The sequence below is a fragment of the Suricata suricatta genome, chromosome 14, assembly GCF_006229205.1.
Source record: "Suricata suricatta isolate VVHF042 chromosome 14, meerkat_22Aug2017_6uvM2_HiC, whole genome shotgun sequence".
NCBI lineage: Eukaryota > Metazoa > Chordata > Mammalia > Carnivora > Herpestidae > Suricata > Suricata suricatta.
Genome location: NC_043713.1, coordinates 67,317,302 through 67,336,872, shown reverse-complemented (window position 1 = coordinate 67,336,872; position 19,571 = coordinate 67,317,302). Strand labels below are relative to the sequence as shown.

At 52.3% G+C, this 19,571-nt stretch overlaps 1 protein-coding gene across 5 annotated transcripts in view; it reads left to right on the top strand.

Annotated features, from left to right (window-relative positions):
- The window catches only part of AP1B1 (adaptor related protein complex 1 subunit beta 1), a 54,723-nt gene that overhangs the window by 29,217 nt on the left and 5,935 nt on the right, over nt 1–19,571 (top strand). For 3 of the 5 annotated variants that reach the window (XM_029921503.1, XM_029921501.1, XM_029921502.1), the window contains exons 8-17: nt 1,843–1,963; nt 2,434–2,529; nt 3,408–3,523; nt 3,866–4,031; nt 10,714–10,812; nt 11,343–11,602; nt 12,248–12,449; nt 13,227–13,247; nt 13,789–13,932; nt 19,416–19,561. In XM_029921503.1, the coding sequence (XP_029777363.1) occupies nt 1,843–1,963; nt 2,434–2,529; nt 3,408–3,523; nt 3,866–4,031; nt 10,714–10,812; nt 11,343–11,602; nt 12,248–12,449; nt 13,227–13,247; nt 13,789–13,932; nt 19,416–19,561 (1,371 nt within the window). The remainder of the gene's footprint in view (nt 1–1,842; nt 1,964–2,433; nt 2,530–3,407; nt 3,524–3,865; nt 4,032–10,713; nt 10,813–11,342; nt 11,603–12,247; nt 12,450–13,226; nt 13,248–13,788; nt 13,933–19,415; nt 19,562–19,571) is intronic. The other 2 variants (XM_029921505.1, XM_029921504.1) reach the window with 1 other exon arrangement.

Genomic DNA, 19,571 nt, shown 5'->3' with positions numbered 1-19,571 from the left:
TGTAAGCCCCTGCTTCTAAGGAAAAGGGCCTGATACCCAGGGTGGGTGGTGCTGGAAAACACCTAGCAGTGCAGGTCTGAGGGGCCCAGAATAAGAGGGGTTCCCTGGAACAATCCAGAGAACAGAGTCCCAGCCTTTTTGGTCAAATGGCTCTCTCAGCAACTAACTCATGAGCGTCCTTGTGTTCCGGCGGCCTCCTTGCTGGGAGCAGGGCTACGTGGAGAACAAGGGCCTCTTGTGGACATTGTTTCTTGGACGATAGCACATCTCTCTGTCCTTGAAGCGTCATTCTGATTCTTAGGACACTCTTGGGGGCCTAGAGATAGCAGTGGAATTGTGACTATTGTGAAGGTTTGGGAGGCAAATTTGGGAAAATTTCGTAAGTGCCTCCACAGAGCCATGAGACTGGTGATTTATTCATAGTTGGGGTGTGGGATTTACTGAGGTGCAGCGCCCTGTATGTCCTGATCAGCATGAAGGGCTGTGCTATATTTAACGTGGCAAATCTCTTAAGTCGACCGTGTTGCCCAGGCACCACCTGGCCCAGTCCCAACATGGCTGGGCAGCTTTCGCCAAGTCCTGATTGCAGAAATCAGTCTTCCTTTCGCCCAGCTTGGGCTCCTGTCTTCCCCACCAGGCTCGACAAAGGCTCCTTGCTTTGCAAGGACCTCCCTGCGGCTTGTACAGCAGCACTGAGCACTCCCTGCATAGGGTCCCTCCTTCCTGTCTGCTGTGTCTTCTCCCCTCCTGCTTTTTCCTTCCTTTCTTCTGCTGGAAAGGGCATAAGAGTTGGGGTGGTGACTCACTCTCCCACCCTGACCAGCACTAGGCATGTGACCTGGTGCAAGCCCCTGCACCTTTCAGGTTCCCTCATCTAAGGAAAACGAGTTGGGTGGTACCAGTTGAGGGAGGGGCAGTAACACTGGTGACAGCTCCTGCATAACAAGTGCCTCGTCAGAGGCTGGGATCGATCATGCTAGATGCTTCCTGTCTCTCTCTCACCCTGTAGGTGGCTATCGGGGTCCCTGGGACCAACCCCATGCTCAGAGATTCACTAGAAGGATTCATGGGCGTCAGCATATAGTTGTTCTCACAGCTCAAATTTAGTGTGGACATTGGAAGGATACATAGGTGGAGTCTGGAGGAATCCGTGTACAGCGAGGGTCACACAGAGCACACTCTTCCCCCAGCAACAAAAACTGCAGCAACTTGTGTGTAATTTTTCTGCCCAGGGATGCTGAGTAGAGACTCAGCGCCCTAGTTTTTTTACTGGGGGCTGGTCACATAGGCACCTATCAAAATGTCAGACTCCTAGAAGGAAAGCAGATATTCAGCATAAATCATATTATTTCTACAAACAGTCTAGGCAGTTAGCCACCTTTATCATTTAGGGAACACTGAGAACACTCCCGAAAACTGAATTCCAGACACCAGGCCTTCCTAGGACTGGAGACTGAGGCCTGCAATGGTAACGCTTCCTATATAGTGTCATTTTGATTCATGAGTGGGGAAACAGAGGCCTGAGGTCACAAGCTAGGATGGGCATGAGGTCTGATTGCCACACGTGTCACCTGGTGCCTGCTCCGTCTCAAATATGAACTGTCTCTTGCTTGTATTCCCTCTTCCCTTCCTAGGATATGGTTGGTCATAAATGGCCAGTCAGAACCTTCAGGCCAGTCAGTAGACCCTCGCCCAGGAATGTGCAGCCATGGCAATGACTGCCGTCACAGATATCAGGATCTACCTCAGACCCCAGAAATGCCCCAGTAAACATGGAAGGGGTTTTCTCATAGGACTTACGCCTTGCTTTTTGCTCTTTGGATAATCTTGTCTTGCCACCAGGCCCGAGATCCTGAAGCACGAAATGAAGGTCTTCTTTGTGAAGTACAATGACCCCATCTACGTGAAGCTGGAGAAGCTGGACATCATGATCCGTCTGGCCTCCCAGGCCAACATCGCCCAGGTCAGCAGAGGGCCGCAGCAGGGACGTGAGCTTTGGTATTGGACAGGAACACCACCACCAAGCTGTGGTCTCGGAGCAGGCTGCCTTGTCTCACCATTAACAGTCCATCTCATGAAGAGTGTTAGCACAGGGCTCCAGAAGCAAGCAGTCAACAACTCTTACTGATATTTTTTTGATTAAGGCATTTGTGCTCCCTGTTACTTATCATCTATCCATAGAAAAGTGGTATTTAGGTGGCCATGTTGGCTAGATCAGGCTAACAAGGGTCATCCAGCCCTGCCAACTAGTTCTTCCCTGCTTTCCTCCTGGGCCACCTGACAGCTCTCTCCTTCCCTTGGCTCTTCCATCTCAAGTAGGAGACAGACTATCATCCTTCTGGGGTCTGTGCATACGCATTGTCCGGGGTGCTGGTTACCCTGCTAGATTCTCCATCCCCTCCCCCAACCCTGTCCTCTCTGTTCGGGCCACAGGTTCTGGCAGAGCTGAAAGAGTATGCAACAGAGGTGGATGTGGACTTTGTACGGAAGGCTGTGCGAGCCATCGGCCGCTGTGCCATCAAAGTGGAGGTGAGGCTCTGGGACTCTGTCCTCAGGTTGGGGAGAGGGAGGGGGAGGAAGCTGGAACCAGGAAAGCAGTCTATTTTTTTTTCAATGTTTTATTTATTTTTGAGAGAGAGAGAGAGAGAGAGAGCATGAACAGGGGAGGGTCAGAGAGAGAGGGAGGCACAGAATCTGAAGACGGGCTCCAGGCTCTGAGCTAGCTGTCAGCACAAAGCCTAATGCGGGGCTCGAACCCACGAACCGTGAGATCATGACCTGAGCCAAAGTTGGACACTCAATCGACTGAGCCACACAGGTGCCCCGAAAGCAGTCTGATTGTAGCAGAATCCACCAGCTGCTCATGGTCCAAGAAGGCCTGAGGGTCACCCCTGGAGGCCCCAGGGGGGCGGATCTGATTAGGCTCCTCTCTGTAATTGCTTTTAGGCCTTCAGGTTGTTGCAGATGAACACACCCATCTGTAACCGTGGGCTCTGTGGCTCTAGTGCAGCGTATTGGAATAAGGGGTGGGGGTGGGATTCAAATAGAGACTTTCAAATAGAGTCATAGGAGCCCATTTTGAGAAACCAGTAGAAGAGGGGTGGTATCAGCCTAGAGCACAGTCATTCTGCCCTCAAGGCTTGGCCTGGAGGCCCTGCAAATACCCTCCCCACTCTCAGGAGCTCTGCCGGCCTTCTCAGTCTAATTCTGTCTCTCTGTCCCTGACATCCCCGGGCTGTCATTTTGTATGCATTCTCCCACTTGTTATCTGGGGAGCATGTTCTCCTGTTTTCCTGCTGTGGCAGGGAAGGGGGCAAGGTATGACTGAGCCCTTGGCCAAGGCATGGTCATCAGAGGTTCTGTTGGAAGTGGGTGCAAGGGCCTCGCCCAAATTCCTCTCCCCACAGCAATCTGCAGAGCGCTGTGTGAGCACGCTGCTGGATCTCATCCAGACCAAGGTCAACTACGTGGTCCAGGAAGCCATCGTGGTCATCAAGGACATCTTCCGCAAGTACCCCAATAAGTACGTGCCCACCCTTCCCAGTGTGGGAGAGATGTGGCTCTTGCTGGGGACAGGGGTGGCGGGGAGGAAAAGCAAGAAGGAGCCTCTCCCCTCTTCCTTATTTCTCTGCCATAAATGGCATTCTCAAAAGAAAGCCGTTGTTTTTTTTTCTTACTTCTCCTCCTCTGCTCCCCACACCAAAATAAGCACTAGAATGTAACACATAAACTCAAATCCCATTGCTCACCACCCTCTCAGAGTCTTGTGGAACAGCTTCCTGTGTCTCTTGGCCCCTGCTGGGCCTCCCATGGGTTACCCGGGTTCCTTTATTGCTCATATGCTGGCTGTGTGCCCATCTTTTAGGTACGAGAGTGTCATCGCCACGCTGTGTGAGAACCTGGACTCCCTGGATGAGCCTGAGGCCCGGGCTGCCATGATTTGGATTGTAGGCGAGTATGCTGAGCGAATCGACAACGCTGACGAGCTGCTGGAGAGCTTCCTAGAGGGCTTCCACGACGAGAGCACTCAGGTGAGCTGTCCAGTGTGGTGACTTGGGCCAGGGGTGGGTCACGACTGGCGGCTTGGCACCACTACAGGCCATCCTGCCCTCAAACCCTCCCCTCAGCCAACAGGCCTCAGGGCCCTGCCCTTCATAATACAGCATTGACAGTGTGGACCGGCAAGGGATGTAGGGCTGACAGGTGTGTCCCCTTTCCCTTTCACTCTGCAGTACCTAAGCGGGTACAGTGAGGACAGACTAATGGTGTGCGCTGAAGGCACAAGCTTCTGGGTTTCATTTCATATCTATCTTTGGATAAGTAATAACTTTGCCCTGGTTCAAAATTGAAAAAATACGAACAGATATATAGTGAAAAGTCTTCTACCACTTTCCTGATGGATGACCCAATGTTTTTTTAATAATTTTTTTAAGTTTATTTATTTATTATTGAGAGAGAGAAAGCACAAGCTGGGGAGAGGCAGAGAGAGAGGGAGACATAGAATCCAAAGCAGGCTTCAGGCGTTGAGTTGTCAGCACAGAGCCCGACGAAGGGCTCCAACCCACAGACCCACAGACCATGAGATCATGACCTGAGCTGAAGTCAGGCACCCTGACAACCCAGTTCTCCTCATAGAGATCATCAGTGTCATTTATTGGTTTCTTGGGGGATACTTCTAAAGATAGTATAGGAATACACATCCCTACGTACAAGTAAACATATACATGTAGTTGTTTCTTATTATTCATGGTACTTATGTTCTCTAAAGTCACTGCAAACACTGAATTAGCGAGTACTGAACCCACTGTTTCTAAGAGAAGTATAGAGCTGAGTTCCTACAAGCCTCTGATTACAACAGTTTCATCAGTCAATACATAATCTTATTTTTTGTGTGTTTCTTTCTAGGGACACTTTAATATATATTCTTGATTCATTCACATTGAACTCATGTCCACCAGTACTCTATCTAACTCACACCTGCACGAAGCCTAACTAACATACATATTTTCTCCATAAGGCACATCACAGCCTCCTTGCACTTGGAAACACTAGACAGCACATCAGCGTTACACTTGGGGACCATTTAAACAATGAAATCATAAAAAAAAAAAACCCAAGAAAATGTGACAGATGTGGTACTAAGATTGTGAAAAAGCCACTTATATACGGTAGGAGAGCGGGAACAAGGCAGAGTATGACTTCCTTTGACTCAGCTGCAAGTATGTACCTCAGGCAACTTGAACTCTCCACTGCTCTTCACTTTGCTGTGCAAGGTCATGAAAGCCCCCCAGACATTGACTTTGGGTTACAAGTACATTTTAGGAAATAGGCAAATTTGAAATATGAATAATGAGGCTCAACTGTGCATAATTGCCTCTCATTTATTTTTAGACACTATCATGGGGCACCTGACTGGCTCTGTTGTCTCTTGACAATGCAGAGCCTGCTTGGGATTCTCTCTCTCTCTCTCTCTCTCTCTCTACTCTTCCCACATGCTCTCTCCTTCTCTCTCTCTCTTTCTCAAAATGAATACATAATCTTTAAAAATAAATAAGGTGCACCTGGGTAGCTCAGTCGGTTAAGCATCCATCCGACGTTGGCTCAGGTCATGATCTCACAGTTTGTGAGTTTGAGCCCCATGTCAGGCTCTATGCTGACAGCTCAGAGCCTGGACCCTGCTTTGTATAACACCTTGCCTTTTTCCCTTAAAAATGTATCCAGATACCCTACTGTTACTAATTTAAGGAACTGCAGCTGCAGCTGCTTACTGCCATGTTTATTTAACCAGGCTCCCCAGATAGATATGAAGGTGTCTGTCATCTGCTCTTAAATCAATACTGCTGTGAATAACCTGTGTAGGACACATCTGCAAGTCTAGCTGGGGGATAAATCCTTAGATAAATTCTTTTTTTTTTCTTAATGTTTATATATTTTTGAGAGAGGAACAAAGTGTGAGCAGGGAAGGGGCAGAGAGAGAAGGAGACGCAGAATCTAGGCTCTGAGCTGTCAACACGGAGTCCAACGCAGGACTTGAACCCATGAGCCGTGAGATCATGACCTGATCCAAAGTCGAATACGTAACCAACTGAGCCACGCAGACGCCCCCTTGGATAAATTCTTTCTGGTAAAAGGGCCTGTGCAGTGGTGATGTGAGTAGCTGTTCCACATTTCCCTTGGTGTAGAGAGCATTCTGGTTCACATTCCAATCTCAGAGGTGGCACAGCCCCCTTACCTTTTTGCTAGCCCAGTACATCCTCAAACAATTTTTGCCAATCGAAAGTGTACCTTGGTTGATAAACAACACAGTGTACCTTGGTTGGTTTTGTTGCATTTCTGTTCTGAGTAGGGTTGAGCATCTTTTCATATTGTATTCCATTTTCTGTGAACCAGGCACTGTCTGCTCATGCAAGCGGGCTTCTAAAACATGTTTGTAAGCACAAAAAATCTTTACTGTCCAACTGGGAAGTGTAACCTATTGGGTCAGAGCATGAGCCTTGCAATAGGAGACCCCAGAGTCCAAACCCCTCTTCTGCCCCTTCCTGGCTTGGTGGCTTTATGCTAATTCTAACTCAGACTCAGAAAGACCATAAGACTTTCTCTCATCCTGTCACTCTGAAAGTTAAATGAGATGCTTTGTGTAAGGTCCCTCATATGGGTGGGCACATGTATCATTCCATACTCATGAATGATAGTATTGGTGTTGGTCAGAACTGGTTTGAAAGCAAATTGGTGCAGGCAACAAAGGGGACCTGCCGGTTCCTGTCGCTGCCAAGTTCCAGGAGTGTGCTCTCTTCCAGCATGCTTGGGTGAGGGTGCCCAGATGGTGGCATCAGGCTGTCTCTGTCTCCCTGGGGTGGCTTCTCCCTCAGGAAGGCTCCCACGAGCGGGGCCTACATGAGGTCAGTTGGTCCAGGCTGTGTCCTTACAGCTTAGCAACTCCCCTAACTCCCTTCCCCTCAGTAGTTCCACCAACAGTCCTGGCCTGTTTGCATTCTCCTGAGCCAGCCGCCATGATTCCAAGTGACTATGTTGGACATTTGTCGCAGTCTCTGGGGATTGGACGGGGCAGAGAAGAGGGTGATTTTCTTGAAGGAAAGCCAGCATTTCTGGTAGCAGAAGACAGACTAGATGCTGGGTGGGCAAAAACAACAGATGTCCATCACAAAATAATAGTACTAACTCCTGCCATCACCCGCTCCCACTGCCACCTGCCAAGGCGGCTGCCAGCCTGCCCCGGGCTTGCTTTCACTTTCACACCTGCCCCCTCACTCGCTTATCTCTGAGAGAAGCAGAGCGTGGTTTGGGATCACTTGTGCCCCTGCAGCCGAGTCCTGCCTGGGATTGATTACTGCAGAGGATGTCCTCTGGGGGGTGTTTCTGCCTGTAGAGTAGAGGAAATCTTTTGTAGCTGCTTCCTCCCGGCAAAGCCAGCTGAAGAGCCCAGGATTAGAGAAGTCAGACAAGGAAAAGTTGGGCCAAGGAAAAGCTGGGTCAGAGCCTCGCTCAAGGAAATCCAGGCTCCTCCCCTGCTGGGTGCCCTGCAGCAAGTTAAACTTGCCAAGCCTGTTTCTTTGTCTCCAGCGCAGGGTTCCTGCAAAGCTTATTGGATGAGGTGTGTAAACTGGCCACTCCAGTGCTCGCAAATAGTAGCTGGATGATGGTGATGGTGGTGGTGGTTTTAATTAAGTGGCTAGCTCCCTTTGCCTCCTGGGTTCACAGCACCATTCAGAACTTTTACAAGAATACTTGCTAAGTGCGTTGCAGCTTGGAAACTTACTTTAGATTATCTCTTTGAGTCCCCTTCTCCTGGGCTCCCAGGCCTTTCCACTCATGGACCTGGAGCTCAGAAAGTCTTGACTGAGGTGGTATGTCAGTCCAGCCTGTGCCTTGCCCTGTCTGGATGGCAGGGGCATCGTTGCAGGAGGGTTGCCGTGAACATGTGTGCTAACATGAGGGATGTTGTGTGTTGGTGAGGGGGTGGGAAGAGTTGGGCTAGTGGCCAGAGTTCCCAGGCAGCATAGCCGACCCAACAGTGATGAGTAATTCCAGGCAGCCAGCTGACCTGAATTGAGGAGAACTTGATAAGAATCCCTGTTTGCTGGGGCACCTGGGTGGCTCAGTCGGTTGAGCGTCCGACTTCGGCTCAGGTCGTGATCTCACAGTTCAGTCAGGAGTTTGAGCCCCACGTCATACTCTGTGCTGACAATTCGGAGCCTAGAGCTTGCTTCAGATTCTGCATCTCCCTCTCTCTGTGCCCCTCTCCCACTTGCGCTCTGTCTCTGTCAAGAATAAATAAACATTGGGGCGCCTGGGTGGCTCAGTCGGTTAAGCCTCCGACTTCGGCTCAGGTCAGATCTCACGTTCGTGGGTTCAAGCCCTGCATCAGGCTCTGTGCTAACAGCTCAGAGCCTGGAGCCTGCGTCTGGTTCTGTGTCTCCTTCTCTCTCTGCCCCTCCCCGTCTCATGCTCTGTCACTCTCTGTATCAAAAATAAATAAAACATTAAAAAAAAATTTAAAAAAAGGAATAAATAAACATTAAGAAAATTAAAAAAAAAAAAAAGAATCCCTGTCTGCTGGCTGTGGGGATACCAATGACCACAGTGACAGCTATTGTGTATTGTGCAGAATCCCTGATAGGTTCTTTACATTTCTTTCTTTTTTTAATGTTTGTCTGCTTTTTTATTTATTTATTTTGAGAAAGAGAGAGTACCAGCTGGGGAGAGGCAGAGAGAGAGGGAGAGAATCCCAAGCAGACTCTGCGCTGTCAGCACTGAGCCCACTATGATGCTTAATCTCATAGAACTGTGAGATCATGACCTGAGCTGAAATCAAGAGCCAGATGCTTAAGCAACTGAGCCACCCAGGCACCCCAGTTCGTTACATTTCTTGTCTCATTGACTCTTCCAATAACCCTGTGAGGTATTTAAATCCACACTATTGATAAGGAAGCAGACTCAGAAGTTACGTGACTTGTTCAGAGTCCTGTTCAAATGAGATGTGATGTAACTCTAGCTTCGAAGTCAGCTGTGATAAATTGCCATTTGCAGAGCTCATAAGAACCCCTTGAAGCAAAACACCCCTCCCCTCACCAACTGAGGATAAATGGTTTCCCCTGGACTACCTGTCCAGGGACTGTAGCCGGGTCCTGGAAGCCAGTTCCTTGGGCTGCCTCCTACCTTGGCAACAGCCAGCCCACTGCTCCTCTGCCATTGCCCATGTGTAACCAAATCGCATGGACTCTGGATTGCCTGATTCCAAAAATGGACTGTATCCCCTCCATCCTGCCTCCTGCTATCAGCCCGCTCTGTGTGCTAGGATTTCTGCCTCCTGTTGACCTGGCCCAGAAGGTGCTGTCAGCCCTGTTCCCACCCTCCTGCCACAGGCCGCCCCTGACACAGCCCTGGCTCCAGAGCCTCAGGCTTCCTCTTGTCCCAGGACTGGCAAAAAGGAGACGTGGCCAAGAAAGGACTATGTGCAGAGAATTGTTCTTTCAGAGATGTTTTTTGAGTCGGCAGGTTTTTCTTAAATGCACTGGGCACTAGATCAAGCAATAACCAGGGATACAGTTATAACAGGCATGATCTCTGCCCTCAAAGGCCTGTCTCCACAGGACAACCTGGTGGCTGGAAAGCATTTCTAATACTGTAGGGCAATGCCAGTGAGGGGGTGCAGGCAGCATGAGCTCTGAGGGGTAATAAGATGTTGGCCAGGCTGAGGGCAGCAGGGGGCATGATCAGGTGAGGGCAGCAGCTTGGTGAGAAAGGAGTGCCGAGAGAGGGCTGGGCAAGAGAGGTTCCCACCTTCTGGTGGAAGCCCAGCTCCTCAATGACAGGCTGGCTCTGTGGGCCCTGCTGGCCCTGTCCCCAGGGTGCCCCTGGCACCATCTCTGCTTATTGACAGGTGGCCCTTTTAAGAAGTACACCAGCTAGGGGCGCCTGGGTGGCTCAGTCTGTTAAGGATTCGGCTTCAGCTCAGGTCATGATCTCACGGTTCATGGGTTCGAGCCCCGCGTTGGGCTCTGTGCTGACAGAACCTGGAGTCTGTTTCAGATTCTGTGTCTCCCTCTCTCTCTGACCCTCCCCTGCTCATGCTGTCTCTCTGTCTCTCAAAAAAAAAAAAAAGAAAAAAAGGGGCGCCTGGGTGGCTCAGTCGGTTAAACCTCCGACTTCAGCTCAGGTCAGATCTCACGTTCGTGGGTTCGAGCCCCCCATCAGGCTCTGTGCTGACAGCTAGCTCAGAGCCTGGAGCCTGCTTCCGGTTCTGTGTCTCCTTCTCTCTCTGCCCCTCCCCCTCTCATGCTCTGTCTCTGTCTGTATCAAAAATAAATAAAACATTAAAAAAATTAAAAAAAAAAAAAGAAGTACACCAGGTACACACGTTGTCTTTTTAAACTGCATGAGTTCCTTTAAGATGCTGTGAGTTTGGGAACCCTGTCAGGCTTTCAGGACCATGGGGTGGACTGTCCAAATAGTAGTGGCCCCCTCCTTCCTGAGTGGTAACGCCAAGGTTTATGCTACTCATCGCTACCAACAATCAACCCCCTGGCTTAGTCTGTTTTCTGTGGCCAACTCCAAACCTGGGATAGCTGCTCTCGGCTTTCAGGACCTTTGAAAAATACCCTTTTCTCTCTTTGAGGGCCTGACTTGGTTTCCTTCCGTTCCCCACATGAAGCCCTTGCTACTCTTTCTTATTACCTCTCTGTCTTCCTGCAGGTCCAGCTTCAGCTACTGACAGCCATTGTGAAACTCTTTCTGAAGAAGCCAACAGAGACCCAGGAGTTGGTGCAGCAGGTCCTCAGCTTGGCCACTCAGGTCAGTGCCTCAGCCTCCCTGCTGCGCCCAGTGCAGGTCTCACTCTGCAGGGGGCGCTTTGGTCCAAGTAGCTAGACCTTTGTCCCAAGGTCCTGCCCCTAAGACTGGCACCATTGAGGGGTTGGCCCTAGAGTAATCCAGAATCCCTGTGCAGGGAGCTCAGTCACAAATAAATCAAGATGGAGTGGGGTCAGGTGCTGAAGCGGAGCCAGACTGTAAACCAAAGAGGAGAGGGAGGTCCAGGAGAACCAGAGGGTCTTGTAGGAGGACGGGGAGGGCAGATTTTGAAGGGGGCGTGGGAAGTGGGGACAGGAGTGGGAATTGCATCTTTAATGCTGGGCTCGAGTAGGAAACCAAGGGGCCAGGCCATGTTTAGGGACAGGTTTGCGGCACTGCTCGGGTTCACTGTCGTTGGCCAGCACAGTGACCATGTCTGGATCGGGGTTTTAGGAGGGTGTCCCTGCTTTCCCTCAGCTTGTTATTCTGCTCTGAGTTTAATAGGTTTCTCATCACCCACCCCACTCCCCCAGGACTCTGATAACCCGGACTTGCGGGACCGTGGCTACATCTACTGGCGTCTGCTCTCCACAGACCCCGTGGCTGCCAAGGAGGTGGTTTTGGCTGAGAAGCCACTCATCTCCGAAGAGACGGACCTCATTGAGCCCACACTGCTGGACGAGCTCATCTGCTACATAGGCACACTGGCTTCGGTCTATCACAAGCCTCCCAGCGCCTTTGTGGAGGGGGGCCGGGGCGTTGTGCACAAGAGCCTGCCACCTCGCACCGCCTCGTGAGTGACGTGGGCCAGACTCCAGGCTGAGCCTCCTCACCTGGTTTTCCAAGTCATTAGCGCGGGCACTCGGGCTTGATGTGGGAACCCCTGGCAAGACCTGAGTCTGAGGAAAATTCCAGTTCTAGTGACTTTTTAATGAATGCTTACTCCATACCAGGTGTGGACTAAGTATGATCATTACAATAGCACCAAGAGGTGTCCCCATTTAACAGACAAGGACATTAGGCACAGAGAGCATAAGAGTCTGTGCGGCGTCCCACAGCCATCACAGCTAGGCTCAGGCCCAATTCTAATTCCAGAGCCCTGTTCTTCTCACCCTCCTCTGCCACCCCCTGGTGGTTGGTTTGGTCTGGGTACCCAGGTTTCCAGGGCCGGCATCCAGTCTTTAGAGTGCACAAAGTGGTGGAAATACAGAGGGGCCCTTCCCTTCGCTCACCCCCAGGAAGCTGGATCTCTTGGAGAGCCAAAAAGCTGGATCAGTTTTGGGAAGGGGGAATAGGAGGGGGCCTGTAGACAGCGATTCTGGGACTGTGAGGAGACAGATCCCTGTCCTAGGGGGCGATCCTGGAACCTGAGCCTCTGACCTCCCTGAGACAGCCCAATGCCCACCCCGCTGACCCTGTCCCTCCCGTGTCCTCATAGGAGCGAGAGCACGGAGAGCCCCGAGACGGCCCCTGCTGGAGCACCCTCTGGTGAGCAGCCAGATGTCATCCCCACCCAGGGCGACCTGCTGGGTGACCTCCTCAACCTGGACCTTGGCCCCCCGGTGAGCGGCCCACCCCTGGCCACCTCCTCGGTACAGATGGGAGCTGTGGACCTTCTTGGTGGAGGCCTCGATAGCCTGGTATGTCCTGGGGCCCCTTCTGGATGACACTGATAATGATCTTCAGAGGAGCAATCGTTGAAGGCCCTGTCTATGCCATTCACCAACCAGGGACCTCAGGCACACCTGTGTGCCAAGGTGACAGTGTAGCTCCCTACTTATAGGGGAGGAAAACCAAGGCTTAAAGAGTTCAGGTGATCTTTCCTCCAAGAGTGCACAGTATGTGGCTTCCAGGGGCCTTGGCCCCTTGCCAAGCCACTGAGCCCCAAGAGACCTGGGCCCAATAAAGCTGGAGGAGCCAGACTGGTGTCCACTTAGCCCCACACCCTGCACCAGTTTAGGGCAGCAGCCCGGCAGGCCTGGGAGGCCCATGAGCAGTTGGGGACAGTCCTTCCTCCCCTGTAGAAAGGGGGTGGTAAGACTGGACTAAGTATCTCCTTTGGACTTCTCCAGGCAGCTAGTAGAGCCAGGTGGAAAGGGTAGCAGAGCCCCTGTCACTTGGCCATGTCTGGCTCAGGTCCCCAAGGCATCATAAGGGAAAGGGTAGGAAAGGTCATGGCACAGGAACTGAGTGGTGGGGTGAAGCCCAGGCAGTGGTGCCCTTCATAGAGATGGTCTGGGCCCCCTCTTACGCCTGGCACAGACGTCTTACTGTCTTGCCATAGACTCCTCTCAGTGGAGCAGCAGTAACTAATCTTTTCCCTCTTTCCTTCTCTCTCTTGTCTCTGTCTTCTTTCCTGGCTTTTCTCTCTGCATGTGGCTGCCTGTTCTCTTCACCCTGCCTGCTTCTGCTTGGAGATGGGGGATGAGCCTGAAGGGGTACGGTTCAACCCTGTGCCCCCAAGCCTTTGTCCCTGCTCTTCCTGAGTGCTGGCCCAGCACCCCAAGGGGTGGATGATGTCAAAGCCGTCCCTCCTCCTGCTGAACCATGGCCTTCTATCCAGTGTCCCATCCTCACTACCCTAAGACAAAATTGCCTTGTCATCCCAAGGATCACCCACCCTCTCAGTTCCCACAGGTCCTCTGTGACATCCTAGAGAGTGTGCTCCTGTCTGCTGAGCACAGCCTCACAGCAGTGGTCTCGGGTGCTCCTTTTATCTGTGGGCTGCGGGTTAGTTTACAAGCGTCCCAGCCCTTTCTCAGAGGTCACCCCTAAAGTTGGAGGCTTGCAGGTCATGGGAGGACACAGCCTCTCTTCTCCACCCCCCTCATCCTGTCTTGCCTCTGCAACCTAGAGTTGCTGTGACAACAGCCCTGCAGCCCCCTCCTGCCCTGTCCTATTTTCTGAAGTGCCAGGCAGCTCCACTCCTGCCTGGGCCCCTGATGTGCCCACCTCTGACCCCTTTCCCTTCCTTTCCAGATCGGGGGCCCCAACTTTGTGGCACCCCCGGCGGCAGCAGTCCCAGCCAACCTAGGAGCATCCATGGGTAGTGGCCTGAGTGACCTCTTTGACCTGACCAGTGGTGTGGGCACATTGTCAGGATCGTACGTGGCACCCAAAGCAGTAAGTACCATGCCTTCTTCCACGGCAGGAGGAGAGAATTAAGACACTGACTGATATGTGGGTTCCTTAGATGGCCCGTTCCACGGAATCGGCTCGGGCCAACAAGAATGGGCTCCAGGAACAACAGTTTGCCAACATGATGCTGAGGGCAGCTAGGGGCTGTGGGAGCGCAGGGAAGAGATGCTAGGTTGGGCCTGGGGGCCTGGGAAGACCTCCCAGAGTAGAGTTGCTAGAGCTCAGGCCTGTAGATCAAGGCAGAATTGGCCAGACACAAGTGGAGAGAGGGCTCCAAGTGGAGGTAACAGCCTGTGGAGGGGCCTGGTGGTGAGGGAGAGACAGCTGGCAGAAGTCCCGGCTCGTGGGAGCAGCGGTTCTCCGTGCCAAACACCGCTTATCACTGGATAAGACGGAACCTAGTGCATCCATTATTTCCTGTGTTTAAAGGAGATTCGTGGACTTGTGCAACCTCCCTATGTGTATCATTTCAGAATTAGTAAGATGCTGTCACTTCATAAAGGAGACATACAGGGAAGAGAATCAAATTGCGTATTTCAGTGTTATAAAGGTTTGGGCCCACACGCCCCAGAAGATCTGATGAAGTTGTCAGGTGTTTTGTAGTTTGGGTGCTGTAAGCGATGTGGCCAGGGGTGCCCTCAGTTCCTGAAGTGGTGACTGACTCCCAGTAAAGGTCCAGTAAAACAACACGAGGAACAGGCTTTCTTTGATTTTCACCACAGTTAGGTTCCTAACAATCCCAGGGTATGTTGAAACCATGCAAAGTGTACTCGAGGGATGCAGGACAATTGCTCATCGAGGGGACTGTTGTCCTCCCAGCAGCATGTCCAGCATCTCTGACCCCAGCCCACTAAATGTGGTGCCTCCCCACCATTGTGCCACCTGAGGACGCCCCATGGTACCTAGGGGCGGGACTTCCTCAAGACTCCTGGCTACACTAGAGATTCAGGAGGGAAGAAACCTGCAAGGTCAGCAGCACCGGGCTCTGAGGGTTTCTCTCAGTCCTAGCTGTGGAGCCGTTAGAAGGTTTTAAGCAGAGATGAAACAGATTTGCACTTAAGAGAGATTGCCCCCTGTGTGTGGGGCAGGTCAGAGGGTTAGAACAGAAGCAAGGTGCCCAGTGAGGAGACTGGTAGGAGTCTGATGGCACCCTGGAGATGGTGGACACCTTGGAGGGTGGAGACAAAAGACTGCACTGGAGAGCTCAGGCAGTGGGACTGGCAGGATGTGGGGGTTGGCAGGGAGGAAAGGATGCTGGCTCAAGTAGTGGGATGGGGGAGGTGCCATTTGCAGAGATGGGGGCGAGGGGAAGGAAGGAGAGCTGAGCTTGGGAGGCAACATCATGTGGGCCCAGCACTGAGGAGAGCGCGATGTGGGCCAGGCCCCCAGCAGCAAGGAAGCTCTAGAGGGGACTCACGTGGCCAGGCTCCAGTCAAACACTGCGTCTGCCACTTCATTCCCAGCCAGAGCCCCACCCGTCTCTTCCGGAGCAGGATGCTGCTGGGCTTCAGGGGCAATGAGATATCTCTGCTATGACTGGTGACCCGCGAGCCAGCACCTGCCCTGCCCTGGCCTCTCCAGGTGTGCTAGCTACACCTACGGTGGTGATAGCGGGGTGTGGGCTCAAGGGGCCCACGGCAGACAGGAAGTCTAGACGGGAAGTGCCAGCAGCTGCACACTTCTGTGCTGTGGAATGCATGCACATGGCACAGCCCCCATCCCACTAAATCCTGCCAGAAGCCTTAGGGTGTTGTGACTCGTGTTCGGAGGTTGAGAAATCTGGCTGGTGAGCCTAAGGTCACGTAGCTGGCAAGTGAGAGTCTGAAACTGATGCACGGTGGTGGCACCAGAGCCTCTGTTCCTGACCCCTGCGTGGTCATGCCCCAGAGCATTTGAGAACACCCTGTGTGCCGGCCTCAGTGCCACAGGTTGGCAGAATCACGAACTGCTCCCCAGACTGGCCACCTCACTGCATGAGGCTGATGCACACATGTTAGAAACCCGGAGCAGCAATGACTCCTACAGTCCTGTGGGCGCCAGGCCTTGTCAGGGCTGCAGACCTGTCGGGAATATTAAGTCTGGAGCTGGCCCCCAGGGAGCTGGCCCTCTGCTTGTGTGTTCGTTTTCCTGGAGGCTGTCACTGCTTTTTCTTAGTGGAGGGCCAGATGGGTGTGCCAACAGGGAGTGCTGGAAGTGGGATGTTAGGGCATCCCAGTCAGAGGAATTCAGGGCAGGCTGCCTGCAAGAGGAATCCTTGCAGGACAGGCAGGACCTTCCCCTTTATCTCAGACACAGGAGTTTCTGGGGTGTGGGTGTGCTCTGCCTTCAGAAGCAGTAGGTATGTCTACATTTTCCTCATAGCGCTGTGACTCCCTAGAATGCTCTGTCTCACCTGCATTTTCCCCTATGCCTGTGGGGGGAAATCCGTTCGCCAATGTTCCTGGTCAAGGGGATGAAGCTTTCTCTGCACAAGAACTTGGAGTTCCTCAAGCATTTGGACCAATGGGTGGTGGTATTTCCTTGGGTCCTTCAGGAAATGTTGAGGATTAATTCTGTGGCAGACCTGTGCTAGACTCCATGAACCCACAGTGACCAAGAGAGATGAGGTCCCCACTCTCAGCAGTCAGTCCCAGTGACAGGCACTTCTGCAAGAACTGCAAAAGGGGGCCTGCTGGTGGGGGGTGGTACAGGGTGCAGGGAAGCCACTGTGGGGGTGTTCTCTGAGCCCTCTGCTTGCTGCATCTCAGCTGAGGCTAAAGCCCTGAGACTCTGCCTTCACACATTTGTCCAGGGGAAACAAAGGGTGATCAGGTTAGCACATGGGATGGGGGTGGGGGGCCTGCAGAACCACTTTCCAAACAGAGGGAACAATGGGGGTGCGGCCAGGGGTGGGGGGAGAAGAGCAGGTGGATTCCAAGCCTGGCAGAGAGGGCATGAGGCCTTGGAGGCCATGGGGAGTGGAAGCCATTGCAGGACTGGAGGGTTTTGGTTTGTTTGTTTTTTAACTTTTATTTATTTATGAGAGACCGAGAGAGCAGGCATGAATGGCAGAGGAGCAGAGTGAGAGACACAGAATCCAAAGCAAGCTTCAGGCTCTGAGCTGTCAGCACACAGCCTGATGCAGGGCTCGAACTCACAAACTGTGAAACCATGACCTAAGCTGAAGTCATTTGCTTAACCGAGTGAGCCACCCAGGCATCCCAGACTGAGAGGGTTTTTAAGGATGCCGTGGTCAGATTTGCTTTTTTTTTTTAGTTTTATTTATTTAAGTAGTCTCTACACCACACATGGGGCTCAAACTCACAACCCTGAGATCAAGAGTTGCACGCTCCTCTGACTGAGCCAGCCAGGCGCCCCTGGATTCACATTTTAAAAGATGACCCTTGGGGCGCCTGGGTGACTCAGTTGGTTAAGCCTCCGACTTCAGCTCAGGTCAGATCTCACGTTCGTGGGTTCGAACCCCGCGTCAGGCTCTGTGCTGACAGCTAGCTCAGAGCCTGGAGCCTGCTTCCGGTTCTGTGTCTCCTTCTCTCTCTGCCCCTTCCCCTCTCATGCTCTGTCTCTCTCTGTATCAAAAATAAAACAGGGGCGCCTGGGTGGCTCAGTCGGTTAAGCCTCCCACTTCGGCTCAGGTCAGATCTCACGTTCGTGGGTTCGAGCCCCGCGTCAGGCTCTGTGCTGACAGCTAGCTTAGAGCCTGGAGCCTGTTTCTGGTTCTGTGTCTCCCTCTCTCTCTCTGCCCCTCCCCCTCTCATGCTCTGTCTCTCTCTGTATCAAAAATAAATAAAACATTAAAAACATTAAAAAAAAAACAAAAATAAATAAATCATTAAAAATTTAAAAAAATAAAAATAAAAAAATAATAAAAGATGACCCATAGGGGCTCCTGGATAGCTCAGTTGGTTGAGCGTCTGACTCTTGATTTCGGCTCAGGTCACAGTCCCAGGGTCGTGAGGTTGAGCCCTGTGTTGGGCTCCACGCTGAGCTTGGAGCCTGCTTTGGGTTCTTTCTTTCTCCCTCTGCCCTGCTTGTACTCTCTCTGAATGAATGAATAAAAATAAATAAATAAAGGTGACTTGGCTGCTGAGAAGGGTGGAAAAAGAGGGATTGGGCCAGCCACGTGAGCTGCTGTCCTACCTGGGGAACTGTGTGGCTCAGTGCAGGTGGTGCCTGTGGGGAATAGAGCCCCTGGCAGTAGATGTCACAGGGCCTGGGCTGCATGACAGTGGTGTAGGGGTTGGGATCGGCTGAGGGTGAGGACACAGACGTCTCTGAAGTTTCTGGTATTGGCACCTTGAGAGGTCGTGAGACATTTGTCCATACAGGGTACCTTGGGGAAGCTCTCGAGGGCACCTGGGCCTTTTGACCTCGGGAGGGGGCTGATAAGGCCTCTGAGAGAGAAGCGGCCCGAAGGGCATTTTCACGGCTGTGGGTGACGCCTGTGGATGTCCTTCATGATTGGGGCATTAATTCAAACGGTTTCACTCTGCAAATGCTGTCTGAATGCTGGTGCCACAGAGGCTGTAAGCCAAGGATGTAAAGACAGACAGCAGACCCCTTTCCTCAAAGTGCTGGTTGAGTGCAGGCGAGACAGACACACAGACTCACATTTCTCTGTTACAGTGTCTTGGTAGTGTGAATGTAGGGAAGGAACCGAGGTGAGCGGAGGTGGCTCTTGAGCTGAGATCCCGTGCAGCCAAGCAGCAGAGGGCCTGCCAGGCGAGAGAGGCCTTCTTAGGTGCTGTCCTTGGTCAGGCCAGTTTCTACAATTAAAAGGCCAGCCCTGGGGCGCCTGGGTGGCTCAGTCGGTTAGGTGTCCAACTATGGATTTCGGCTCAGGTCATGATCTCACGGTTCATGAGGTCAAGCCCTGCGTTAGGCTCTGCACTGACAGCATGGAGCATACTTGGGATTCTGTCTCTCTCCGCCCCCCCCCCCTCCTCTGTTCGTGTGCACATGCATACCTCCCTTCCTCTTTCTTTCTCTCAAAATAAGTAAACTTTAAAAAAAAAAAAAAAAAGGCCAGCCCTGCCTTCCGCTAGGAAGGACAGATTGTGACCGCCAGGGAGGCCTCAGGCTCTGGCTGAGGCCCCAGATGCTCTTGTGCTCTTGATTCTACTTGGCTCTTCAGGAGGCCAGCAGGACCCATGTGTCTCATTACCTTCCTGCTACTGACTGAGTGTTCCTTCTTGGACCTCTGGAGACTGGCCAGCCCTTGGGTGCACCAAAGCCCTCCCTACCCCAGGCTGCTCTGATACACAGCCACACTGAGGTGGTGCCCTTGGTGGGCCGTGCAGGATCGTGCCACTCATCCCAGGAGCCACATGGTCACCTCCTGGTGGTAAAGGCAGGTGTGGTTGATGGGAGAGAGAAGGTGAAGGAGGAGAGGGGAAAGGACCCCCCCAGTGAGCTGTTAGGTTTCAGTGAAGTGGCAAACATGAGCTTCATCCCCGCTGTCTTCCCCGCAGGTGTGGCTCCCGGCCATGAAGGCCAAGGGGTTGGAGATATCCGGTACCTTCACCCGCCAGGTGGGCTCCATCTCCATGGACCTGCAGCTGACCAACAAGGCCCTGCAGGTCATGACCGACTTTGCCATCCAGTTTAACCGCAACAGGTGAGCTCCC